The sequence below is a fragment of the Aulonocara stuartgranti genome (genome assembly GCF_965226115.1).
Source record: "Aulonocara stuartgranti genome assembly, chromosome: 10".
NCBI lineage: Eukaryota > Metazoa > Chordata > Actinopteri > Cichliformes > Cichlidae > Aulonocara > Aulonocara stuartgranti.
In genome coordinates this window covers 22,189,199-22,200,715 of record NC_138946.1, presented here as the reverse complement: position 1 = coordinate 22,200,715, position 11,517 = coordinate 22,189,199, and the positions used below count along the sequence as shown (strand labels likewise).

Here is an 11,517-nt window from a genome sequence, read left to right as displayed (position 1 = left end):
GGGGCAAAGATAAAACCACACTGGATTTTCCAGTAAAGTTGCTGCACAGCATTACTGCACTACTGAAAACCCCATCTGGATAATCAAAACATTTAACCACAGTGCTGGGATTACTCATGCTATCAAGTTTGGTGTTTGTTGAAATCGTTCCCAAACAAATTTCCCATTTCAACAGAGCAAAAAGATCCCGAGCTGGGTGAGAAAATATAATAACAGCAGTGTAGTCATTTAAAAGCATAAAACGTTTTATTTATTGATAATTGGAGGATTGACCCCTAATGACTTGTAGGCTGAAGTTTCAGACTTCTCTATTGTCTTCTCTTCAACAAGGTTTCAGAGTTTTATTTGAATTCCAAAACAAGGCACTGCCTGTGTCATTTCATATTCAGATTAACCCAACAATATTTTGATCCCCCCAGCTTCCCTTGTAGTAGCTATATTTGAAACGCTAGTTGTAGTTGTTGGCTGTAGCTATAAAAACAGTTACACACACGTGTCTCACATGTCGCACTAACTAGCCTCCATGTGAGTTATTTTCTGATGCTAATCGGGTGGGCTTGAGAGTATAATGCTGTACTTTAGCAGTAGAGAAGAGGGTAACAAATATAAACACAGCACATTGCTCAGAGTGGTTGTAATGTGGAAACATTAACCTAAACAGAACATGTTTTGGAAGGCTGTAGCTGAGAAGATAAAGCAGACCATCTACTAATGTGAAAATTAGTGGTTTGATTCCTGCCTACTCCAGTCTGCATGACAAAGTATCCTTGGTCAAAGTACTGATCCCAAAGTTGCTCATGTCAGTGTGAATGTGTTTATATGTTAGATAGAAAGCACTTAGAAAGAAAGGTGCTTGTGTGAATGGGTGAATGAGGCATGTCGAGTATAAAAGGAGAAGCTTTATTATAATGAGGGAAAATAACAGAGTTTTGTTATTAATGTATAATGCATATATATAGACAGGTGGAAAAAATGCAGGAAACCCACCATAAGTAATCTTAGTTAGGACACCTTAAGTGCTCTATGGCATAGATTTTACATAATACGGGGGTCATAGCATATAATTCATCATCATCAAGTCACTCACTGAGCCCTGATGTCCTCTGGACAGGCCTCCCCTCGAACAGAAAGCTCCCATCAGGACAGAAAGATCACTCTGAACTTTGTATTGATTTGCTGTGACCCTTCCCTTTGACAGGATGAGTTGACTCCCACACAGTATAACAGAACCGCTAGTAGGGTTCAAAGGTTTAATGTTTTCTTTCCCTTTAATTTGACACCTGTTTGGATATAAAACAGCTCTGCTCTCTGGAATTTGAAGGCCCACAGCTCGAGCCTTTCTGCTTCTGAGCTCTGAGTGCGAGACACACAATCTGCCTTCTGGAGGCTCCAGTTACCTTAAAGAAGCTCAACTCTGTTTCCCCAATTGTATATTTAGAAGTACATCACATACTGTGCAACTCACATGGCACATTCCAAAAATCAGTCTGTTGCCCTTGCCACTGCAAAGAGACACTCCTTAGATTAATCACAGCCTTTATTATGACAACAAATCTAGTCTCTGCATTTTAAATGAATTGCTAAAACAACCTGACAGGTCAGACTCTTGGGCTCCCTGGTTTCATGGGGTTTATGTGCAGCCCTCTAACCCCATTATTCTGCAGACACTATCTCACCGCTGAGGTCCTGCAAGGTTTACTGTAAGAATCAATACTCTGGACACGCATAGGAGGTGTGCACCACCAGTCACCTGTTCACCCTGCTGTAACCTGTGGGATTTAGCCATTTCCTGCATCGATCTTTAACACTGACACCAAAATCTTTAAGTTCTACGCATGTCTAGTGGATACAAAGGTGAGTGACAGATTAAAGAGGAAACACCAACCACTAATCCTGTCAGTGACACTGGCCCTCGTGCTGTGCACTGACCATACATCGATCTGACAACTGAAATTTTCTATCCTGATGATGCGAGTACTCCTGCTGTATAAGGTCTCGCTTACAGGTCTCATTGCTACCTTCAGAAATATCTGGAATATCCTGGACACTCCTAGTTTTTGTCTAATGTTGGAGTTGCTATCTAATGATGATGATGATTATTATTGTGGGTGCCTGGAGAGTGACTGGAAGTCCTGGTTTAGTGCTTTCAGCTGGTGTGTAATCTGAACCCCGGATAGTGACAGCCGTGGTGGGTGACAGTCAGGACGTTTGGTAGGGGGATTTAGAGCTCTTCATCTGCCTTCAGTCTCACTGTCTTTCTGTATCTCACTTTATATTTCAATATAGTGCAGCACAGCACAGTACAGTGCAGAGCAGCAGAGAGGTCTTGGAATATGATGGCAGTGCGCAGTCTTTGGATAGCTTTCGGAGTTGTAACTATTCTTGGGACTTTAGCGGGACTGGGTAAGTGACGCACTTGCAAACTTTTGGCACATCCTCGCTGACTGGCACAGAGATAGCCAACTCTTCTTGTGGTGACTGGCAGGGTACAGAAAACTTGCTGTACTTTAGACCTCATGAAAACATGTAAAAAGTTGTAGAGGCAAACTAACACAGCTGTAAACTTGCATATATTGTTTTAAACTGGAAGCAGTAATTTTTCTTCTGTTGATATCATATCTGCAACTTCTCTAACAAGGATTTTGTAGACTGTCTAATTTGGCTTTTTTTTGGTGCACACTAGTGAATTAGAATATTTGCTTCCTTTATACTGTTGCACTATGTTTTTGTGCATGGTATAAAACAGCGGTCCCCAAGCCCCGGGCCACGGACCAGTACCGGTCCGTGAGTCATTTGGTACTGGGCTGCAAGAGTTGAGGTTCGGGTGTGAAATGTATGGTTTTCAGGGTTTTTATCGATTTTTAGCGTTATTTTGTTATTGTTTTTGTCGTTTACTCGGTTTTTCTGGGTCGTTTCACTTGTGTTATGAATAAATCTTCTTTTTTCGATACCAGTACTAGTTTTATTTTCTGTGAAAATATTGTCGGGCATAAACCGGTCCGTGGCGCAAAAAAGGCTGGGGACCGCTGGTATAAAAGGTTAACAACATACAAAGTATGACCGTCTATTCCATAACCATTAAGTATATTTGATACAATTAGATAAAAACATCAGTTAACAAATCAGAAGGAAAGCGTAACTTCCTCTATGATTTTTCATGACAGCAACAGTATGAGAGTGTGTAAGCTGTTCTTAATGGTCCAGATCATTCTTATCCCACAGCACAACTTTACCCCAGGGTTTTTACACTTTTTTTTAACTAGTTGGTTGATTTTCATTTTATCATGTTGCTGTATGTTTTGCAGTTAGGTTTTTGTAGGCCTGTGATGTAAATGCATTAACCTGGAAAGCACTTTAGGCCAACTACTGTTGTTTAAAATCTGCTATATAAATAAAATGACATGACAATATGAGGTAAGAGGATGTCATAAAGCTGCAATGAAAGCCAGGAGATGATGGAAAATTGAAAAACAAATACTTGTGAATCCATTTGTAAATTCAGGATCTAAAGTTATGGTGGTTTGTTCTTGTATTTGAGGGGGGAAAGGTTTCTTGAATCCAGCTATTTGGTGGATATCACATTCATTACCAAATTCCTCTGGACTCTCAGTTTTTGTATTGATACATTAAAGGAATAGAAATCAAAGATTAAAATGCTGGAAATATGACTCGTGACTGTGGAACATCACAGAATAATGATAGAATCTCTTCATGCCTTGCACTTCAATAGAGGACTATAGGAATTTTGAGATTAAACTGACACTGTTGTTACGATTTGATAGCAGATAAACAGATGAACTTATGATCTTGGTATGAGGTCAAATGTAATCCAAGTGTGATATCAGGAATCTCTGCTCCACCTCGGGTGTTAGTGTTTGTCTTCAGAACACGATGCGCTGGAATCCTCTTAGGAAGGTACCAGACACTTCTTCTTGTTTCTCTTCTTTTCTAAATCACATTAAAAGATAACACACATGCACATGACGAATTACTGTCAAAATGTCATTTTTTGTGTCTAAAAAAATAAATTACATTTTGACAGTATACAGAATTTTTAATTTTGTTGCTCATAGGACAGGAAGACACTATCAAGAGACATTAAGAACAGTATAGTGACTAAAATTCCTTGTACTGTTTTACTGTATGAATAATGAAGGAGCTTTCTCACCCTTAATTTCAGAAAACCATGTGGACCTTTTTATATAGCCACAGGATTAATGAGCCATTGTCTGTCCTCGGCCACAAAATAAAATCTGAATCTCAGATGATGTTTTCCTTGGCCAGGCAGCACAGGAACTATAGCCTGGTATGGCTAATGAAGCCTGGCTGCTATCAACACATCCCCACACGCTTCCTGAATGAAAATCAGCAGGTTTTCTCATGTGTAGGGATTTTCCATAATAAACCTCCCTACGCCGCACTGAGAAAATATCCAAAGAAGGGGAAATATGTAGGCCAAAAAAGCGTGTGAGGCAGTCACTGAATGAGGCAGAAATCAAAGCTGCCTGATAGAAACAAACATTCCCCGAGATAAAAAAGATACCATGACTGCCCCTACATACTTTCTTTTATACTCCCCTTAGAGCTCAGGCAGCATGCTAATGTGTATTAACTCATCAATTGCTACACAATGTCCGTCTTCCCTGCATTCATTCCTTGTATTGTATTTGTGTGTTGCACAAATCAGATCAGACAGAAATTGTCACTGCAGTCTTCTTTATCGCCCTCTCCGTATTTTATTTTGCTCTGCATGCTTGATCTCATCAGCTCTCAGATTTCTATCAGGATATTCCAGGTTAGGATGCATCGCTCTCATTATTTGGGATGTGGTGATTCTTACTGGTTTCACTATAATTTGATGGCTTTTTGTTTACATGTGAGAATTCTGGTCAGCTTACAGTTTGGATCATTATGGCCCTAAAGTATTGTTTGAAACTGTTTGCGGGCTCTTGCATATACTATGGCTTTGTTATATCACTCAGCAAAGCATTACTTTTAAAATACATCTGCCAGTTCAAAAAGCACTTAGTGGTTTGACTCTCATCAACATCTCTGACTTGCTCAGTGTCTATAACCCAACTAGACCTCCCAGGTCATCAGCTGCAGATCTTTTCCCAGAATAAGATAGAATAAGATCCAAGTATGCTGACGGTGTTTTTACTTGCTGTGGTCCTGTTCTTTGGAACAAAACTACCAGCACCAACTATGTCTACATTTAAAAATGAACATTAAAACCTTTTTATTCTCACATACTTACAGTGTTTGAGTGTTAATTTGTATTCTATATCTTGTAAAGTTTTGGTTTTATTACCTCAAAACGTTGCAAATCTACCTACATTTTTAGCTTTTTTTTTTAATCAGTAAGCACATTGTGTTTATGTGGAATGAAATGTGCTATATAAAATGAAAATAATAATAAAATAATAAAACTGGCACAGTTTTGAAAAAGTAGTGTGTTAGCATTCAGCAAAATCTTAAACAGGGATACTGTAATGTTTACTTAGCTTCTTACTGACCTTCTCTGCCATCATCATAAATCATGAAGTAATCATATATATATATATATATATATATATATATATATATATATATATATATATATATATATATATATATATATATCAAACACACATCCCTTCAGTGGTTGCCTGCAGGCTCTGCCTCTAATTTCCAAACATCACTCTCCCGTCCCTCTGTCTGAGCTAACCTATTGTAGTGTCAACTACAGGAAATGATGAGGTCAAAAACTTGGCACCATATATTTAACTCACCCTTTAACTGACTGATATTTAGAAATATACTGCATGCTCACGAGGCCCACTTAAAAGTCAGACAACGTATAACTTCTGAAGTCATCCATTTACTCAGTACAGACACACTATGTTCTGCTTACTGTACCCAGAATGAGTTCTTGTACCTAAAACTAAGCAAGATCAGCATGGTGTCTTTGCAGCTATCCATCATTAAAACAGCTTGTGATTAATAAGCTGGCATAATATACACCATAAGGAATATCAAAATACCAGTTTTTGTTTTAATCAATGATGAAATTAGAGGGAAAAATTGCTTAGAAATTCAAATGGGGGATGGTCTTAGTTCAAACACAAACTCCTGCATATCACATCTCATATTTCACTGTTACATTTATTCATTCATCCTTCTTATATCCAGAGTCATCTATTAACCAAGCGCAATAAGTAGAAACTGACCAAGCCTTAAGAAAAAAAATCATATGGGTAAATTACTGTTCAAACTAAGTGACATATTTGTGCCTGACTGGGACACCCAGGATCTCATGGGAGATGACATATTTTCTGCTTTGTATTACTGTCACCATTTTTGCCAAAGGATAACACTGATGATTATTGTAGATGACCCGAGTTTGACTTAAAGTCCCATTTGAGAGTTTTGATAGGCCACTATGTAATGTGAGCTATGGATAGTGACAGCTGGGAGAGAAGAAGCAAGAGGTTGGAAATAACCTCCATTTAGTCTCTCCTAGTCTCTCTTGACCTTTGTTTGGATATATGGTCAGGAGCAGTAGTAGTACTCAAGGAGTACAATACAATGGCAATGACTGCTATTTTTAGCATAATCTTTGAACTCTGGAATCATAGATTGGCTAATCTCTAGAGTTTGTAGCCTATCCCAGCTGACATAGGGTGAGAGATTGACATTCTATCGTAGAGCTATAAACATAATATCTTCAGTGACATTAAAATAATATTTGTCCTTGTTAATATTATTGGAGAGTACTGATATGCAGATATCCAAACTTATGGGACTGTATTGCATGGACATCACAATGTAACAACAATACAAACAGAAATATTATAAAGTACGAAACCTTTTGCACAACAGCATCTTGTGTAATAATAACCAGATATATTCCTATGTAATTTTGATGCTTTTCTTCATGCAGTGCAATGTAATCAGGAGACAGAGCTGATCGGGGACTTGTTCAAAAACTACAACAAGAATATACGTCCAGTATTACATCCTGAAGACAAAGTGGGGGTTCAGATCAAGCTGACCCTCACTAATCTTATTTCCCTGGTAAAAGCTTCATTTTGCTACTTTTTGCAATACATCTTTTCCGCACATTAAGAATGTATGAGCATTACTTAAGGGTGGAAACATATTCAAAAGCATTACGGTTAAAAAATGCGATTAATAATAATCTCTCTGGTGTGCATTTACCACAGCCACTATCACATGAGCTACACAGCTCAATCAATCTCTTCTCTCATTCCTACAGAATGAAAAGGAGGAGACTCTTACAACCAATGTGTGGATTGAGATTGTGAGTTGTATCTCTCTTCGTGGTTGTCATTTTCCTTTCTTTGTTTGAGAGTTTTGGTAGAAGGCATTTCTCCCTCGTCTTTGTCCAGCTTTTAATCTCACTGCTGATCTTTTTCTCAAACCACAGCAATGGAATGATTACCGCCTTGCCTGGAATGCATCTCAGTATTATGGCATTGAGGTTATTCGTGTCCCGTGCAAAACTGTCTGGCTTCCCGATATAGTTCTTGAAAACAAGTAAGGCAGTAACAAAAAGGAGCGCAATTCTGTCTCTTTTGTTTTTTGCGTTCTGGACAGTTTGTTTGTTAACCGGTTCTGGTCTTTGTCCACAGCATTGATGGCAAATTTGATGTGGCCTACTATGCCAATGTGTTGATCAGCAGTAATGGTGGGATTTACTGGCTGCCTCCTGCTATCTATCGCAGCACATGTGCCATTGAGATCACCTACTTTCCGTTTGATTATCAAAACTGCACACTTGCATTCAGGTGGGATTTATTAATCATTTGAAATCTACGTTTATATTATATGTAAGTCTTTCTTTATGCATTTGCTTATATTAAACTTTGGCTTGATTGCCACAACCGTAGATCCCAGACTTACAGTGCCAATGAAGTGGATCTTACCTTGGCTGTTGGAGAAATGGGGGAGATTATTGAATGGGTGGACATCGACCCTGAGGCTTTCACAGGTACTGTAAATACACCATCCATCCATCCATCCACACATCAATCCATGCCTCAGTCCACATTAACAATCATAATATTCAAGTTTTGAAAGTCCTTCAGGTTTTTGCATTTACACCCTTTAGAGAATGGTGAGTGGGCCATTGTCCATCGTCCAGCCAGGAAGATGATCAACAGTCGGTATTCCCCAGATGACCTGGAGTATCAGGAGATCTTGTTCAATCTGGTCATCCAAAGGAAGCCGCTGTTCTACATCATCAATGTTATCCTGCCCTGTTCCCTTATCTCATCTCTGGTCGTACTGGCCTACTTCCTACCTGCACAAGGTCAGTAAGGTCAATGCTTTTCCTGTTTCACTACTAAAGTTTGAAACATGCCAGATGAACACATTTGTCTCATAATTTTCTGTATTCAGATGTAAAACAAAACAATAATGAACTTGATTTGCTCTCCATAATAATTTTAAAATAATTTGGACTTAGCCTTTTTATTGTGTTTGTCACTAATTAATAAAAAATAATCACTAACTGCTAATTCAAAGTAACTGAACTACAGAGCCTAAAGGTTTGATGTGGAAAGCATTCAGCTAAAGCTCTAAGACTGATGTTACTGTAATACAGCTGACTTTTAAGTCTTAAATCATGAAATATTACAAAGCATTCCTTGATGCCTGAAGTAGATGAAAGAGAAGAATGTCCTTTTTTTTTTTGGTCCAACCGGTCTAACTCTCTGCTGCTCCCTCACAGCTGGAGGACAGAAGCTGACCGTGTCCATCTCTGTTTTGCTGGCTCAGACTGTCTTCCTTTTTCTTATTGCTCAGAAGATCCCCGAGACCTCTCTGTCTGTCCCTCTAATTGGAAAGTGAGTCAGCATGTCCTCTCTGCTGACCCCTGCTGGTTTGTTTTGCTTCAATCCAAACAGTTTGAGTCTGCCCTCCAACAAAGATCTCTCTAATGTCTTCCCCAGGTACCTGATCTTCGTGATGTGTGTCACTACTCTCATTGCTACAAATCAAATTGTAGTGCTGAACTTCTCACTGCGCAGCCCCAGCACTCACAGTATGTCCCAAACCCTCAAACATGTAAGTGCCCTCCACGGAGATGAGTAAACTTGTTTTTTAAAGAGTTATTTCAGTAAAGTGACTGTTGTTAACTTCTATTGCCTGCTGCAGCTGTTCTTGAAAATGGTTCCCCGCTTCTTGGGCATGTCTCCGCTGGTGGACGATAGTGAGGTGACAACAGAGGTAAATGGGGTGAGGGAGCGGCGGCGCAGCTCCTTTGGCCTCATGCAGAGAGCAGAGGAATATGTGCTCAAGCAGCCTCGCAGTGAAATGATGTTTGACAAGCAAAGAGAGAGGCATGGTCTCACGCGATCCATTGGTAAGACCGTTGATTACAGAGCAACACTCAGCACAGTCTTTAGCTCACATTTCAGCTCAAATACTTAAATATTTGAAAATCAAAGTAGAAAATGTATCTGGTTTAATTAGTGCTGATCACTGCAAATTGTCATCTAACGCAGTGTCTCCCTCCCTCTAGTGGACAGTATAGATGTCAGCAGCACAGCTAACCTATATAAGAGTTTGGCCCAAGCTGCACCTGAGATTAAGCAATGTGTGGATGCCTGCAACTTCATTGCTGACAGTACAAGGCAACAAAATACCATTGGCTCTGTGAGTGTTTGTTTGTTTGTTTGTTTGTTTTAACTCAACTTCAGTGACGTTTTAGATGAGTAATATTTTGCAGTCAATTTTCATTTCCTTTCATTTCATTTCCATATCCTCACTTGAACTTAAGCTTTTGTTCACTTTCTTTCCAACTCAAGGAAATTGAAAGCTGGGTCTTGATTGGGAAAATGGTCGACAAAGTGTGTTTCTGGGCTGCTATGTCTCTATTCATCATCGGCACAGTGTGGATCTTCCTAACAGGACACTTCAACCGTGCCCCAGAATTACCATTTCCAGGAGAGAGTAAAAAATATGTCCCAACTTAAAAAAGGAGAGAAAAAAAGAAATTTGTCTCTGTTTAATGTTTTCGAGGTATATTTTGCCTCGTGCTGTTTATGATGATGAACGCAATGTTGTTCACTGATCCCATGGTTAAGATTCAGGGCTGAGTTAAGTCTGTGTTTGATAACATCAAAACTTTCTGTTTCCATGCTTGTCAAACACCTGAGCATCAACATTCAACGTTTCTTAACTTCTAAACTAAGTTGTCAGCATTTCTATATTAAATCACAATTATTTTGTTAGTTTTGGGGTATGAGAATGTATGCAAGCCCAGACTTACAGCTTATAGATGCATTTTGAAGAAAAAATGTTAACGGCACTGCACCACTGTGCAAAGGGATTTAATTCTATTGCAGAAAATGACTTTTATGACTTTGTTTTGCATAACATGAAGCTACAGGCACTGTATGCTTTAACTAAAGAACCCATTTTACTTGCATGACCATCTACAAAACACTCAGAAAACATATCCCTGCACACATATTATGTCTTATGGTCATTATCTATATATGTAACATGAGCCAACCAACTCTAAATCAAAGCCTTATTCTTCTTACTATGACTTATTATTTGGAATGTATTGCTTACAGTAGATGGCTCAGTGGGACACTGTTTGGCGTTAACTGTACCAGGACTTCTTTTTTTTAAAAAAACAAATTCTTTAGTTTATTACAAAGTGTGTGTTTTAATCTTGAACTGAATGTCTAAGTAGGTGTTTTATATGTTTATACATCAGACAGTGTGAATCTGCAAAGTGTGGCTAAAACCTAAAACTGTGATCATATTTTTTACAGTTATTTTGAGTGGTGTTACTCAGCTGATTCAATAAATGTGACAGAAATGGGCTAGCAAATAAAAACAAGTCTAAACACTGTTGAAATTTCACACACTGAAGACTTGAATGGTCTATGTTTGTTTTTCTGTTCGTGTCCAGCTGTGTTTAAAGTTACACAGTTGTGTATTTAGGGAAGATATTCTATAATATAGTGTGTTTATGGCAAAAACAAAGGAAAGCTCACATCGAATAAGTTTGGATCTGCCATCGGGTTGTATTAATTTTATAATGTGTATAATAATATTTAATAAAGTGGAATAAAATGTGAGATTAAACCACATAGAAAGGTTTGACTGTTGTGTGACTGATAGACTGCTGTTTAAAAATCCAGTCAGACTTGTGGTTGAACGCCTCCATGTGGTGGAAAGTTGCACTAGGGATACTTTGTTAATAGCGCCACCTCACACCAGTTTTTGGAGTTGTCTTTGATTTTCCCGAAAACATCAACCTGTCACATCACTGTTTAAACCAAGATTGTAAAAAAAGAAAAGAAAAAATCAAACTCAAAAGGTAAAAACCAAACCTTTCACGCCTGTGTTTTTAATATCAAGTCCTAGAAGTATGTTTGCTTTAGATACAGCAAGTCTAAAGTTCAGCTGTTACATTGTTACTGTTTTCTCTCAGCGTGTGCAACTTCAGCTAGGCATGTGTGCTGTCATCTAAAACCTGTACCTGTTTCGAAAACC

General features: G+C 38.6%; 1 protein-coding gene across 2 annotated transcripts; it reads left to right on the top strand.

Moving 5' to 3' along the window:
• Positions 1-1,745: 1,745 nt before the first annotated feature.
• chrne (cholinergic receptor, nicotinic, epsilon) lies at positions 1,746-10,881 on the top strand. 2 transcript variants are annotated; one of them, XM_082549641.1, is made up of 12 exons: positions 1,746-1,854; positions 6,923-7,056; positions 7,259-7,303; positions 7,430-7,539; positions 7,635-7,790; positions 7,893-7,993; positions 8,114-8,314; positions 8,735-8,849; positions 8,955-9,069; positions 9,160-9,367; positions 9,527-9,660; positions 9,813-10,881. In XM_082549641.1, the coding sequence occupies exons 1-12, from the start codon at positions 1,836-1,838 to the stop codon at positions 9,978-9,980; spliced, it is 1,506 nt and encodes a 501-aa protein (XP_082405767.1). In that variant the 5' UTR covers positions 1,746-1,835; the 3' UTR covers positions 9,981-10,881. The 2 variants fall into 2 exon arrangements, with proteins under 2 accessions (XP_082405767.1, XP_082405766.1); XM_082549640.1 differs by lacking the exon at positions 1,746-1,854 and adding an exon at positions 2,056-2,403.
• Positions 10,882-11,517: the final 636 nt, after the last annotated feature.